This window comes from Arvicola amphibius, chromosome 12 (genome assembly GCF_903992535.2).
Source record: "Arvicola amphibius chromosome 12, mArvAmp1.2, whole genome shotgun sequence".
NCBI lineage: Eukaryota > Metazoa > Chordata > Mammalia > Rodentia > Cricetidae > Arvicola > Arvicola amphibius.
Window position 1 is genome coordinate 153,596,854 of NC_052058.2, and position 16,161 is coordinate 153,613,014.

The 16,161-nt window shown below is 45.3% G+C and overlaps 1 protein-coding gene across 1 annotated transcript in view; it reads left to right on the forward strand.

The window, feature by feature from the left end:
- Adamtsl3 (ADAMTS like 3) overlaps window positions 1–16,161 on the forward strand; it is a 204,916-nt gene that overhangs the window by 176,056 nt on the left and 12,699 nt on the right. The window contains exons 25-27 of the mRNA XM_038313431.2: window positions 10,168–10,350; window positions 10,907–11,023; window positions 15,302–15,485. Coding sequence (XP_038169359.2) covers window positions 10,168–10,350; window positions 10,907–11,023; window positions 15,302–15,485 — 484 coding nt within the window. The remainder of the gene's footprint in view (window positions 1–10,167; window positions 10,351–10,906; window positions 11,024–15,301; window positions 15,486–16,161) is intronic.

Below are 16,161 nucleotides of genomic sequence, written 5' to 3' on the forward strand. Positions count from 1 at the left end.
ATTTCTGCGTTAGACATGATCAATTCCCTCCTTCTTCTGCTTTGCTCATATTTTCATGGAATGCATTTATTCCGGTACTCTTATGATTGAGACTTTCTTATCCCACTCAGTATACTATCTTTTAACTGTCTTCTGTAGTATTGGCATGGAATCATGAGCACATGTCTCAAAATGCTCTTTTTTTCTCTATCAATCTTCAATATATTTTTGCTGAATAAAGCAACAATCTCGGTTAGCAGTTGTTTACTTTTAGGGCTTGAGCTATACAGTTCCCTGCTTCTCTGACTTTCACGGCTGCTGCTGAGAAGTCTGACCTTAGTCTGATACGTTGTTAAGTAAGTTGATATCTCTCACCACCCATCCCCGGATGGACAGACAGAGAGACATAGACATGACTCACACAGAGAGACAGATACACACACACACACACACACAGAGAGAGAGAGGGAGGGAGGGAGGGAGGGAGGGAGGGAGGGAGGGAGGAAGAGAGCTTTGAATTTTTGACATCTTATGATATGTTCTTGAGACATGCTTCTCTGGACCTGTCTATTTGGGATTCTAAATACTTCTATGTTTAAATACCCATTTCTTTCTCTAGATTTGAGCGAATTTGTACTATAATTTCATCGAACAGATTTTCTATGCCTTTAGTAGTCCTCCTCCCCAGCTTGTGCTTCTACTCTGTGTGTTCTTGAGTTTGGTGTCTGTCTTAGTTAGGGGTTCTGTTGGTTTGCTGAAACACTGTGACCAAAAGCAACTTGGAGAAGAAAGGATTTGTTCTGTTTATACTTCACCCCGCTGTTTACCATTAATGGAAGTCAGTGCAGGAACTCAAGCAGGGCAGGGACCTAGAGGCAGGAATTCGTGCAGACTGTGGAGAATTGCTGCCTACTGGCTTACACTTCATGGCTTGCTCAGTCTGCTTTCTTAAAGCACCTGGGACCACCAGTCCAGGGATGGCCTCACCCACATGGGTTGGCCCTTCTGAATACTCACTAATTAAGAAAATACCATATAGGCTCACCCACAGCCCCACCTCATGGAGGCGATTTCTTAACTGAGGCTCTTTCTTCTCAGATCGCACTAGTTTGTGTCAAGTTGACATAAAAACTAGCTACAACCGCCTCTCCATCCTATTCCAGCTCACGCACAGTGGCAGGCGCTGCTCATTTTGTAAAAACTGGTATTGAACCTTGATCTTGTCCTCCATCCCTTATAGTCAGTCTCCCTTGTGCTTTGCAGGCTTTATTGATGAAACTTTCATGTCCAGTATTGCTATATGACTTTTTTAAAAATATAAGCTTCCTGCCTGAGTTTTCCGTCCATGCTGCTGGTTTGCTTATTCATCTTGCTGACTTACCCCCTGGGTTGTTTCTTCTCCAGATCCTAGATCGACTTTGTCTGCTTGCTCGCATCCCTTCTAAAGTTACTGACCGGTTTTTGTTAACAAACTCTTGAAATCTTCACCCCGCACCTTACCCATTTCGGTATTTTGGAATTCAGCAGTAGAGGAGTTTGCAGGAGTCATGTGACTTTGATTTTTCATGCTTCTAATGCTTTTGTATCAGTATTTTCACATCTATTCACCTGCCTGTCTCTTCCAGTTTTAGTTGGAGATCTTATTGATCAGCTTCCTCTTGTGGGTTCAGTGTCTATATTGGTATATGGCTGTGTAAGTATAGATTAAGCAAGCCATCCAATTTTGGAAACTATTGGAAGTTATTACTTCTTTGCCATTACAGATAGCAGTGAAAAAAAAAAAAAAGCATTTTGTGATAGAGCTTTTTACATTTCAACTGGCTTTTTTTTTTTTTTTAAACCAAACAGGATTAGAACTTCTAGGTCGTGGGTCTTGCAGCTTCACGGAGTGGTAAAGCGTTCGTAACGTTTAACGCTTCCTTGTCAAATTTCACTTCTAGGAAGTACAAGCTTATCAGTCCTGAGGGTTAAACCCTGTACTTCGGTCATTATCTTTTGCTGACCATTGATAAAAAAGAGAACAGGAAAAAAAGTAGGTAGGAGTTACACACCCACTGCTTAACTGTGCAGTGTGTGTGTGAGCAATTGATGGGAAATGTGGGCCTTGTGGGGCTGAAGTCTCATGCTTGGTGTTCCGTCTTCGTGAGTAAAGACAGGGAATGCCCTTAATGGATGGGCTCACAGTCAGTTCAGAAGATTTGTATTACAAAATTGAGAGGTATTTTCTTCATTTCAGTCCTAGGTTCAAATATTTTGGAATATACCTAGGAACTTTGCTGTTAACTTGCCAGATGACTAGCTCTCTTTACCGGGTTGAATAATGCCTCTTTCAGGAAGGGATCTTGGGAAAATATTTGCGCTGAAGCAGGATTATATGGTTGAATTCCTAAAGATAGTCTCATCACGCCATCTCTTCCTTTTCCCATCGACTACTCGCTTCTATTTCATGTGGTGATTTGGAAATGTCTTTAAGTCATAGATAGCTTTGATAAAATGGGGGTGGGGGGAGAAAGGAAGGCAAAAAGAAATAATCATCTTTACTAAAATACATTTACCTACAAATATTTATATATAGTTTCAGAAGACTTAAAAATAAAATTTGAGGATTACCTGTTTATCCCTATTTTATGAACTGAACCTGTTGGTTCTTTTGACCATATTCTAAGTTAAGGGAAATTTATTTTTCCTCATTTATAAATTTGAAATATACAGTATCATCTGTATTTTGTTGTCAATTTAAAAAAACTATTTACAATCCTTGAAATATCTAAATATTTAGAGTCAAAGTCTATTTAAAATGACATCTGCTCAACTCCCCCCTTTTTGCTTATTTTGAGTATGATCCAGAATCCCCCTGTAGAGCATGGCATACGCCCTCTGGATGAGCATTCATTTTTAATGCAGCTTCTAAAGAGTGGGTGATAGTAGTTTGTCCGCCTTCAGTCCAGTGTTAGGTGAATACGTCACCAGAATTGCTGTTCATACGGTTGAGCCTTGGGAACGCCCACTGTTCTCACCATCTGGGCTCCTATGTAGGATTCTTCTCCCCGTTCTCGACATCCAGAGTTGGGGGCTTTTGTGATGTATGTAATTCCATGTGCACAATGCCAACTGTACAATGCTGTGTGCACCGCACTGGCTCATATCACCGTGTCTGGTGTGCACAAGCCCTTGCTTCTAACTCTTCAAGGAACTACCGGAGGGCTCTGGCCTTGTGACAATGTGTGGCATAATTGCCACAGACACTTTGTGGTCTGCACATGAGACCCTGGAGAATAGTGTCCAGCAGCTCACAGACTGTGATTGACAGGAAGAACTGCTCAGTCCGGATGAAGCATAATCCCAGTGTCCTGAGAGATGGGGATAACCACGGCATGAAGAAAGTGGTGATATCCTCCATGACACAAGGAAAATTTTAGGAGACTTTAGCTTAGCGAAAGACCTTTAATTACAGAACTGGGGGATATATGGCATGATCCAAAAGATTTCTAAAGCCTCAGAACAAATTTCTGGGGGTACTGACTATGCCCGTCTGTGGACATCATTTCTAGAAAAGGAAGTGTACATCAACAGTTATTTAAATGTTCTGCAAACGGCAAGCGCCATCGCTTTGTGTCTGGAGTTCTGGGTGCAGCCTGAGTGATGGCCAAGCCCTTCAATGCCAGAATGGACAAAAGAGCATGCAGTTAGCTCTAAAGAAGGCCATTCCTCAACCACCTGCTGCAGCCTAGCTCCCCTACAGTTGGGAACATCTTCCTGCTAGTCACTTTAAAGTCTTCTCTCCCACACCAACACTGTGCTTCCTGCTTATCGTCACAGTTATTTGTGGCAACTCCTTTTGTGGCTGCCCACACTGTGGTCAGTAAACATCTTAATTTATACATCTACAGCATCATTTCTTCGTGACTTCCTGGGATGGGGGGGAGGCCCTAGGAGTTTATGCAGTGCACACCGCTCGTCTGCGCTCTATGCACTACCATACAGTTCGTGAGCTTCGGGCAAGGGGCTGGAGGTTGAAACATACAGAGACACACACAGACAAGAGAGACAGAGACATGGACCTCTAGTCACTGGTAAGAAGCCCCTTTTTTCAATAGCACCATGGAGGTTTATATACCCAACACAGTCAGGTGGGCCAACAGGTGAAAACCTTATCCTCTGATCCTCAAGGCCAAGGCGACACGTGCTCGTGAAGCAGAGCTGGTAAACAACTTTGACACAGCTTTCAGTAACTCAGATCAGAAGGAAAGTCAAGATCTCTAGCAGGGAAGAGCAGCTGGAGGCCAGGACTCCAGATGGTCCCACCAAGTTTAAGCCTTCATTTCTTCTAGAAGAGGGCACAAAAGAACTCACGGAATATTGTGAAATAGCTGAAAGAAAGGCAAACAGCAGAAGCATTCAGGGATGCTATGTATTTACGTCAAGGGCTGGCATCTTAGAATGGCGTGCATGCGCCGAGGATTTATGGTGTGGAGTATTTCATGGGCCTTTCAAGGATGGAGGAAATTTGTTTTTAAACACTGACTACTTTAAAGACACCTTGAGGAGCAGGCTCTTTGCAGTGCATGCTTCACAGGCTCAGCAGAGCTGGCCTTTTTCCCACGGCATTCACCTTCCAAATGCCATCCCAGCGCTGTGGAAACAGACTGCTGGATATTTCAGAGTTGCGAGTCTTGTGGGAATGGCCTGTCTTTGAGGTTAGATAAATAAGCTGAAGTCATTTCTGACACGTTGGAGCTGTCTGCACAAGTACGCACTCGTAGTTTTGAGAGCCTGTTAAGGGCAGTGGTGTGAAAAATCCTGTCCACAATCCTCTGGTCTCTTCGGTCCTTCGGAAGCATTTACAAGGAACATGATGTTTCTAGGTGTGAAGTCCCCGAGTTGGCTTCTTAGCAAGGAGGCTTTTGTCTCCCGTGCATATCTATAGCGTGACTGCACATAGTTTCCTGTATTGTGTTCCTACCCGCTGTAGACTTTCCCTGACTGCAGGTTCAGCACCACACCCTTAGCAGACAGAGGCTTGGGTCCAAGTGTGCTTGTTTCTAGGCTACGCCAGTTCCAGAGTCTGAGCATTATAGAATCTTCTGGACCAACTTTCTGACTGGCCTAGACCCTCTTTGTTTTTGACTACTGTGTTAAGCTGTCCAGGCACACGGGCGCTCCACCAATCAGAAGCAGGACAGGAACCCTGGACTACTTTCTGCTAGCAGTATTGACATCAGGAATGTAAACATCAGGAGAGATAAAATTATAACCCTTTGCAAATGATATAATTGTTTACCTTGAAAAATAAAATGCAGTCTTTTTAGCACCTCTTCCATTTTAAAGATTTGGTTTTATTTTATTATGTGAATGTATCTGTGCATGTCTATATATGTGCGAAGGCACCCTCAGAAGACAGAAGAGGGCGTCAGACTCCTCGAGCTGGGGTCATAGGCAGTTATGAGCAGCTAGACTTGGTACTGGGAACTGAACTCAGGGTCCCTGGAAGAGAAACAAAGCTTAAGATAAGGTTGAGCCTTCATAACTAATAATGAATCTCCATGTATGATTTGAGGGCTGGTGATCCAAAAAAAAAAACCTATTACAAGTAGGAATAGTACAGATTTATTAAAAGAAAAAGTGCAGGCATAGCATACTCTCCATGGAAACAAGGGTGAAGCCTAAGTGGTCCCTCTGTTTAGGGTTCTTTAAATGAGTTTAGGCAGAGGGAGAAGCAAAATTCCCAGGAGCAGGGATGTGGTGGATCCTTATCCTGACTACAGATGGACTGTTACCCAGCTTTGTATGTGCAGATTATATGTCCCATATTGTTAAGTACCGGCCCCTCCATCATGCAGAGATGAGGTGGTGAATGGAGGGTTTCCCTGATAGCTCAGTTCAATCAAGGTTTCATCCTCACTGTGCTAGGGCCCAATGCAGATTTCAGTTGGTCTTGTATAGCCCACTTTCAACCAGGGATTCCCTAACTACAACTCACCCACAGGAGGATAGATGCTGGGTGTTACACTACTGGGGAGAAGCAGACACATTATTTCTGGCTGCTGAGCTGTACCGGCATTCACTTGCCTGCTGAAGTCATGTCCAACCAAACGGGGATGGTGCCCATTTCTGGATTGTTCGTTGTTGGATGTGTGTTTTCTTCCTAGGTTTCTATTTCCTTTCTGGTTTTCTGGATCCCATGACCTGTGGTTGAATAGAGGGGAATGGGCTTCTGACAGCCTGGATGGGCTCTGATTCAGCGGGGGGTTGCTGCCCAAGTTTGGGGCCATGATTATGATCTGTGATCTGGCTGGTATCCTCTGGGTTTCAGATACTGACCTGGCTTCTGGTGGGGTAGGAGGCTTCTGCCTGGTTTTCAGGGAATTGGCCTTGTCTCTGGGGATCTGGATTCTGGCCTGACCTCTATTAGGGTGGGAGGTGGGAGGTTTCCCCAAAGGTGTGAGCCAGAATCAGGTCGCAAAGAGAAGAGGGACACTTGGGGTCATGCTGGGTGGAGCAGGAGTGGGTTGGTTGGGGTGGTAGCTTACCTGGTTTTCAGGAAGCTGGCCTGGCCTCTGATGGGGTGGAAGGATTGTTTCAGAGAGGTAGACCAGGGTCAGGTGGCAAGGAGAGGAGGGACACCGGGGGTAATTGTTACTGTTTTTAATTGGACACCTACAAAAATTAAGTCATCTATGAGAGTGATGGGAAAAAGATAAATACGGTTCATAGCAATCAATAACTACTATACATATTCTATATTTATTATGTATATGTACACACACACACACACACACATATATATATATATATACATATAATCTTGTTTGATACCACAGCCAAACCTTCCAACAACTATAAGCTGCTTCAGAGGGAATTTATTAAGTAATGCATTAGAGCTATCTACATTCTGTTTAAGAGATGTTCTGAATCTAATTACATGGCTCTGAATCTCATTTTCTGTGTTTAATAGCTGTGACCTTAGGAAAGCTCGACTTTTCTATGTATCTGTGTACAGAAGGAGCTAAAAATATCTATGTCCGTGTCATTTGCGTGATCTGGCTGTTTAGGGTCAGCCTAGCTCTCTCAACACCATTTGATGTCTAGCAATGTGTTCCTTTTATACTGCAGCTGTAACAAATGATTACAAACTTCCAGGCTGAAGACACCACTAATTGATTATAATACAGATCGATAGGTCCGTCAGTCAAGTGTGGCTGAGCTGACTGCTCTATCTGGAAGTTCAAAGGTCAGGTGAAGGTGTTATTGAGGGTGAATTCCTGTCTGGGAGCTCTGGGATTTCATCCCCTTCCTGTTGGCAGAATTCAGCTCCTCCTCATTGCAGGACTCAAGGGCCCACCCACTTTCTTCTTACTGTCAGCTGGAGGAAACTCCTGGATCTTCCAGACTACCTGCATTTCTTGGCTCACAGATCCTTTCTTTCAAACTCATCGGGGGAAGACGGTGCCCCCCATCATGTCCTTTGGGTTGTCACCCCTCCTCCGTCCAGCTTTTCAGCTCTAAGCACCTCGCTGCTTTTCTGGTCTGTAGGACTCACTGCACAGGATTGGTCTGTCTGGACACGCACTCTCTTTTAAGGCCATCTGACTTGAAAACTTAGTCAAATCTGCAAAACCCCATCACACCCTGGGATGCGGACTGTAACATAAGGACTCCAATCAGAGGATGAGAATCTTGAGGCAACACCTTTGGAAATCCCGCCATCACATACAGATGGCACAAAGCCACAGGATTAATGATGAAACCCCAGAGAGCCACCAACTAGGACTCGGGTTTTGAAGCCCTCAAATATTACATCTAAACACGATAACATTCCTGTTCTTATTTCGCATTCCTTCTGCACTTAAGGCTGCTGGAATCCAGCGTGAGGTCCAAAGTTAACAAAGTAACAGACGAGAAGGAGAGCAGCACCTCCCTCCCACCCCAGGCAGCAACTTTTCCAGTCTGTTCCTGTTTCTTTGAGCATCAATTGCATCTTTTTTTGGAAAATATATTCTTTTCTTGTATAAATACATACTGACTGCAGTTTCCCCTCCCACCACTTCTCCAAAGCCCCCCCATACCCAAGTTCCCCCCTCCAGTTTTCTAGTTTCCCTTCCGAAAAGAGCAGATTTCCAAGAGACAGCAGCCAAGCATGACAAGACAAGATACAGTCAGATAAGGCAAAAAGCCATCACTCTGAAGCCAGACAAGGTAACCCAATAGGAGTCCCAACAGATGGTAAAAGTCAGAAATATGCCCATTCCCAATCTTAGGAGTTCCCACGAAACAGCAAGCTAACAGGCCATAACATATATGCAGAGGGCCTGCTGCAGGCCCTTGCAGGCTCCGTGATGCCACTTCAGCCCTTGTGAGCTCATATGTGCCCTGATTAGTTGATTCAGTGGGTCATGTTCTCCTGGTGTCCTCCATTCCCTCTGATTCGTATAATCTTTCCAACCCCTATTCCACGGGAGTCCCCTATCTCTGGGGGGAGGGACCCCATGGAGACTTCCAATTTATACTTTCTCTTCACATAATGTCTGACTATGGGTCTTTGCATTTACTGCCAGAGGAAGCCTCTCTGGTGGTGAGTGGACAAGGCACAGATCTATGAGTATGACATCATTGGCAACCATTTCATTGGTTGTTTTTTTTCTCTTTGGCTAATAGTGTTTGGTTCTACCCTAGGTCACTGGACTATCCAGTCTCTGGTTCCTGGACATCCAGGCAGTGTAGGGCATGGGCTCCCACTTGTAATATGGGCCTCAGGTTAAACCAGACGTTGCTTGGCCAATCCCACAAGTTCGAGGCCACCATTTCCCCAGCACACCTTGCAAGGGTTTTGTGGCGGGGTTGGTATCCAGTTTCCTTTTTTGGAAGCCTGCCAGTACCTCCCCATGCCAAAGAGACTAGAATGGAAGGGTGAGGGTTCATTGCACACACCAGCTCAACCTCTCCCGGTTCAGTGAGCAGTATGGATGCTGTCCTTGGCGGTGGAACCCTGCTGTCAGTTTTTGGGAACAGCCTTCTGTCCTAGCAACATCCTGGGTTCTTTAGGGATCTCCACGGGAACCCGTTGGCCAACAGCTCAACCAAATTCAGCACAGTCCCATCACTGGCAACCTTGCCTGGCTGCAAACGATGGCCAGTTCAGACTCCATAGCCTCCATTGCTAGCCCTCCTCACTAGGGCCACCCTCATAGATTCCGGGAAGTTTCCACTGCATGAGGTCTCCACCCTCCCCCCCACCTACGTGTATATCCTCTAATTCCAGCTGTCTCTCCCTGCTCTCTCTCTCTCTCTTAAAAAAACACAACACAAAACAAAGCAAAAGCAAAACTCTTGGGTCTCGTGCAATGCTCCACTCCGAGTATCAATCTGTAGCTTCCGCGTGTACTTACGACATTTCTAAGTCAATCGGGTGTTTCTGAAGACGCACAGCAGATGCCCTAAAAGACTTAAATGGCCAGCTTGGTAGAGTGGATGGAACAAGCAATGCTGGACTCCTAAGGCTTAGCAGAGTCCTGGGCTATAAGACGGAGCACACAATGACCACCTCCTAGGGGGGGAGGAGTGACAGTGAGAATTTGAAAGAGCCACCAGGCTCTCGGGCCATGCCTCCTCCCTGCTGCAAGGCACTTTGGGTGTGCCGTTATAATGGTGGTGAGATGATTTCTGCAGAAAGCCATTCCGTGTTCTCCCCCTCCAGAGTACTTTAGGAGGAGAGAGATCCCTCAAACCAGCTGCCTCGTTCAGTCCCAGGCACCATTGAGGCACCCTTCACTCTTAAGAATCAAGGGAAATTGCTCTGTTTCAGTAGCCCAGCAAAAATGCGAATACTTATCAAGATGTGGTAGAAGCAATGTCTTCAGGTCTTCGGTCATCCTCTGTGCCACCGTCTCCTTTGCAAACCACTTCCCCACCGACTTGTCCATCTTAAAATTCCTTCCATTCCCAGAGTGAGGCAATTTCACTGGCTCCTGTCTCGCAGCATCATACATGAACTGATGAGGTGCCCTAAAACCTTTGCTGCCCCACAGTTTCTCATGTATATGCCGTACAAACGCAATCAGCCCTTTGCGGTTAGCTATGCCTTCCCCAGCTCCTGACGTGTGCTCCAAACACTAAATGGTAATTGTCTCACCGTTCTGTGGCCCTGTTCCTAAAGGAGTTGCCTTTGTCATATTTGTTTTTGTTCCCAAGGTGTCCCTCAGCCTCATGTCACTTGGTTGAAGAGAGGAGGATCTCTGAGTGATAATGTTTCCTTGCTTTTCAATGGATCCCTGTTGTTGCAGAGTGTTTCCCTTGAGAACGAAGGAGCCTACCTTTGCACAGCCACCAATGCTCTTGGGAAAGCGGTGTCAACCTCTGTGCTCCACCTGCTGGGTGAGTGTCCCATTCTCATTGTTCCTGATGGGTCCTTTATATGTAAAACGCAGGGCCAAGATGTGTGAATGACACGGGTGTTTCACGGTTCTCACCCCTGCCACCACTGCCTACTTAAAGTCCCTTCTAACACCCTGTCACACCAGTCCTCAGAAGGGGGTGACCATAAAGCTGCTCTGCTTCTCAAGCAACATGCCTTTTTTGCCCAGAATTAAGACTTTACATGTCCTGCTTCTGTGACTAATTAACTCTCAACACCGATCGTACGTGGGTGCTGGACTGAGGGCTGTTTTAGTCAAGATGATTTCTGGTCCTATGAAACATGTGTGTGTGCACACACACAGAGACACTCACAGACAGGCAGACTTGGACACACACCCATAAAGGCACACACACATGCACACACTCACCTACTTCCAGACCTGTGTTAGCCAAAACATCCAGGGACCCAAGGCGTTCAGTTAGAAAAAGTTTCTCTTCACAGCTGTCTTCAAGAATGGGAATGGGAAGTTGACGGCTTTCGCTTGGTAAGATGGGTTACACATTGTTTCCTCAGAACGAAGAGGACTGGGCAGTAAGACTGTATTTCCTAAGGCTCAGAAAAAGCATGTTCTCCAAGCATCCAATGGCAGAGCAAACAGCGACAACTCAACTGGAGAGCCCCTGCTTCAAGGTTTGGAATTTTGACTGTTAACGGGCTTTCCTTTCTGGGGCATGTATTTTTTGCTGGGTTTTTTGCTGGGTGACTCTATGATTTTTCTCTTTGCAGTCTGTTCCTGAGCATTTGCTCAAATTTTTCCTTGCTCCTCAGCCTTTGGTAGTTCAATCTATTCCTTTCCCAGTGGAACAGGTTTTGCAATGAGGCAGCTCACAGAGCTCATATCCTTAATACACGTCATTATTTGTGATGATGACGATATTGATTTTCCAGCTTCCAAACTATCATCGCCTTAATAAATACCAACAGAAGGAAGTTCCCCATGAGTTGTGGGATCAGTTCTTTCATTTTCTAATCCACACACCAATTTCCCATACATCCCAACTTCTCATACACTGGTCTGTGATCCACGGAACCTACACCAGGTGTTCCAAGTTTGTAACCTACTCCAGAAGGCCAAGGGAAGTAAGGTAGAGGTAAGAAAATCAGAGGGGACAGTCAGGAAAACCGATGACGCTCTCAGCTCCTGGTTTCTCAAAAGTAGGTTGTGATGGCCCAAGGACAAACCAAAACTACATGTTTTGCTATGTGGACTAGTTAGAGCTATGATGTCCTTTCGGGAATTTGAAATTCTGAGGAATTCCTCGCGGCTGAACCATGTATCACGTAGGACATAATCTTGTATATAGGGGGTCTAGAAGGTATAGTTTGTATAAGCCATACTTCCTGATATTCAAGGGAGAGGATAGGAGGGGTAAATGGTGTTAAGCTGTCCATCAACACTATACCACTTGCTACTGATAACGTCACTACTTAAGACAGTCATTTAGATGTAATACTCTCATTATTACAGTCAATTATGTATTCATTTGGCATTCAGTGGTAGGTGCTGAGCACTTGTTTTTCCTAGGGCTGCTGCCCTATGGTCTTGGTCTTTGAAAAATTGGCAGTCCAAGAGGGAGACACGCATGTGAACAATTCTTCTGAGGCAGTGTCGAGGATACCACGAGAAAAACATGGCCACAGCGCAAGGGCATTGCTGAAGAGGAGGCCCGGCAACTAGGTTTTCATGTACGTCATGACATGTGTTCTGGGAAGAGAAAGAAGGACCCTCTGATAAGAGAAACTAGAATGTGAGAAAACATTTAGCTATTGCATTGCCAAGGGCAAAAAGACCATAAGAACCCCTGCCACAAATAAAACAGCAGCTATTCATGAAGCCAATGCTACTGGAAGGCCAAGCCTTTGCTGTAGATGACACTTGCCTTATTGGGACTATCTATGACATTTTAGCACCTTGCACCCAGACTTGTACCTATGCAGAAATGTAAACAAATACTTAAGTGTACCTGCTTCAAAGTGTGTCAGCCCTTCCATGACAATTAGGCTATTATTTTATAGAGAATTATTTGTTCACCAATGTTGCTTCAATGACTCATATATGGCATACCCTGTCCTCACGTTGAACAGGACAGCATGTATGGACTTTGGCTTCCTGGTAGGAAAGATGAACAAGAAATAAGTAAACAAATATGTGTTTATTTTTCCATAGCTAAGCACTAAGAAGGAAATGATCAGATCAATAAGTTAGGTAATGTTTGGTAGTGACTGCTTTGGGGAAGATAGTCAGGACAGGTCTTCTGGGGAGAAGGTAGGTGAGCCTGGACCTAATGGAGGAGATGGAGCCCTCTGTACAGCAGGGTGAGAAAGAGGTATTCCCAGAGGAGGATTAATCAACGCCAACTACACATGGAAAGAAGTGTGGTGTGCTTAAGGAACAAAACAAGCATGTGTGTACCGAGGGGACAGGAGGGGGAAGGGAGTTGCTAAGAACCAACCACCCAGGCCTTCAAGGGTCAAGTTAAAATGTCAAGACTTAGCAACGCGTTTCATATGGAAGTATCAGGCTGCCATGTACTTTTCAAGCACAACTGGAAAAACATTGGCAGAGACTATTTCCTCATTCTAACGATCTCCCACCTGAGAGATGTCGGTCTGCCTTTAGTGGGACCTATTTCTGATGAAGAACTGCATGGAAAACATATGAAACTACTTCAAGCTCACAGAGGCCACCACTCCCCCACTACCAAACAGTACACAAAACTCCTTACAGACTCTTCATTAAAAGTGACATACAAGTGTGCTGTGTGGCTCCGTTCCTGGGGAGACCTGAACAAGTGTCTGCTCACCACAGATAGGGAGGGAACTGACAGAGACCAAAGTATGGATAACAACGAAGTGGAGCTTGGTGAGCCAGAGTTAACTTACAGGAGTATGGGAGAGGCCTACTGCAGGGATAGGAATGACTCAAAGGGACGCGCCATCCCCCAATAGGGTGACTGCTTGTGACATCTGGGACCTGGGAGCTCACTGCGGGACTTTCAGGCAGCCCGACAGTCTGAGTCTCACTGCTAATATAGACTAGGGGAAGGAGGAGTTCTGCGCATCTCGTTGGTTTCAGTGCCTTAAGTCCCTTTAGAAGCTCCCGGGTCTCACTGAGCCTTGGAGGAAATTGCTGCACAAGAAGGAGGCCCTAGGAAAATGCAGATCAAAACCAGGCGATGCAAATTCATGCCTACTAGCATAGCTGAAAGCAAAACCACGAACTAAATTCCAGGGAGCGATCTTTCAACTAAAGCTTCCCTCTGATGGTGAGCTGAGACCACACTGGAAGACTGTTGGACACTTTGTAGTTCCACATACACCCATCCTCGATCCAGAAATTCTACTCACTGGTATTCATTCAAACAGAGCGAAAACATGCTCACAAAAGAAAAAAGTTTGAGAGCTGTCATGATAGTTGTTGACGGCAGACTATGACGTATTGAGAAATGGTGTATTAGTTAGCAGTAAAGGAAGATGCGCTGTTGATACTCCCAACGACATGAGTGTATCCCCAAACATAGTATACTAAGCAAAGGAAGCCCAGAAAGAAGCAAAGTCAAGTTATACTGATAGTTTTTTTTAAATATGGTCACCTGAGAGGGGAAGGGGCTGATTGGAAAACGGCACAATGAAAGTTTTAGGATGTTAAAAACATTCTTCACCTGCTGTGGATCACAGAAGAGTTTAGGCAATTGTAGAGCTCATAAAATTGAGATCTTAGCACTTTCTTTTACATAAATTATACCTTAAATAAATGCCCAGTCATTTTAAATAAAGGCACATGCACCCTGCCTTGCACTGGTACCCAGAGTTAGGCACATGCAGGTTCCAGTCTCCCTGACACATAACAGACATTGGACAACTTCCTTAGCCTCATTCAGTTTCTCCACCCCTGTAAATAAAAGTAAAGTTAGCGGCTTCCTGACAGAACATGGAAGAGTCAATAAAAATTAATTTTTAGTGTCTAACCTACTACCTGTTCACCCTGGAGAGTCTCAGTAAATAGCCACATTGAAAAAAATACTGTTTTTGAGGAAAGTCCAGCTGAGGTATGATTTATGGTTCTGCTCTGCAAAAGATGCCATGTGCAATTTAAGGTAAAAACTCAAAACTCAGAATGGAAAAGAGTAAGTTTTGGAAGCCATTCCGTTCTGTGAGAGATCATGTGGACACAGCTGGTAGCGATCAATTATTCATGATCATTGCAGGGAAATTCGGCATTCTCTGTGGCCGTCCACAAACCTGTCATCATTGCGTCTGCCTCATCGTCTACCGCGTGTCGGCAGGGAAGCGGAACACAAGAGCTGTGCTTACTGGGGGCGCTTGGCTTCTCCTCGTCTGAAGGAAACCCCATTCTTACCTTTCCAGTTGTCTTCAGAGCAAATCGTTTATGCAGTTTTAGGGCTGATGTGATATTTGGGTGAAGAATTCATGGAAAAGTAAGGGTGGGGCTCAAATACATTTCACCTTACTGCTTAACCCCGGGTCCCTGGTCCTTCTGATAAATTATCTTCCATCTCCTCCTGATCTGCTTTTGGAAAATGGACGGCGTTAGGGCATCCCCTGCAGAGGCCTTCCTCCCTGTCCTCTTGGCTCTGCTCAGAGAATGCTGGGGAAGCACTGGCCACCTGATGCCTCCTTCCTTTCTCCTGGGTTTTTCTGGTAGACCTAGCTGACTATTTCCCAGGCCGAGCTCCAAGGAGCCCATTCTGATTGCTATTTCCAGTCAGCAAGTACAGTAGAAACTCAAGAGAAAGTAAGCCTCCCCTGTTTTCTGTGTGGGCTGCCTAAAATGCAGGTAGGTAGCTAAGCCCAGAACGACTCATGGCGTTCTTTGGTCCTGTTGCCTCCAGCGCATCATCCTTTCTTATTCGGGATTGTTGGTGACATTTCATTTCCTTTCTGCAGAGCCTTTTTGGGAACCCGGTAACTGGACGCATTGTTCTGCCACCTGTGGCCCCTTGGGGGTCCGCCTTCAGAGGCCACGGTGTGTGATGATCAGTGGGCAGGAAGCGAGTGAAGCCCTCTGTGGGGCTCACAGGAAGCCGCTGACTGGGTTTCAGTCCTGTAACACCCGGGATTGCCCGGCAAGGTATGTATGTTTAGTCACTGTCTTACCAGTACACTAGTTTTTACTGGTTTTGAAAGACACAATAGGGGCTGGAGAGACAGCTCAGTGGTTAAGAACACTGGCTGTTCTTCCAGAGGACCCAGGTTCGAGTCCCAGAATTCCCATGGCAGCTCACAACCATCTGTAAGTCCGGTTTCACGGAAACTGACACCCTCCTCTGGCCTCTGCAAGCACCAAGAACACACATGGTGAGCTGACAGACATGTAGGTACAACACCCACACACATAAAATAATATAAAAAGTTATTTTTTAAAAGGCACGGTAATTTGTATTGGGTAATAGCTTAGTAGCTATACTCAGAGAAAGGGTTAATGTGAAATGAATGACTGACTGTCACATAGCCTATCAGAGATTTGATTCAATGACACAAAAATAAATAATAAAAACATCTAACAAATGAAGAGGTGTTTTTTGTATTTTTGAGTTCAGATCTGTGAGGCAGGAATGATTTTTCAGCCCTAATTTTCTGATTAAAAGATGGCTAATCAGAGCTAGAGAGAGGACTCAGTAGTTAAGAGGCTTGTTGCTCTTGCAGAGAACCTCAGTGCCCAGCACCCATGTCCATGGGCTCACAACTGCCTGTAACTCCAGTTCCAGGAGGTCCAATGCCCTTATCTGCGCCCATAGCATACACAT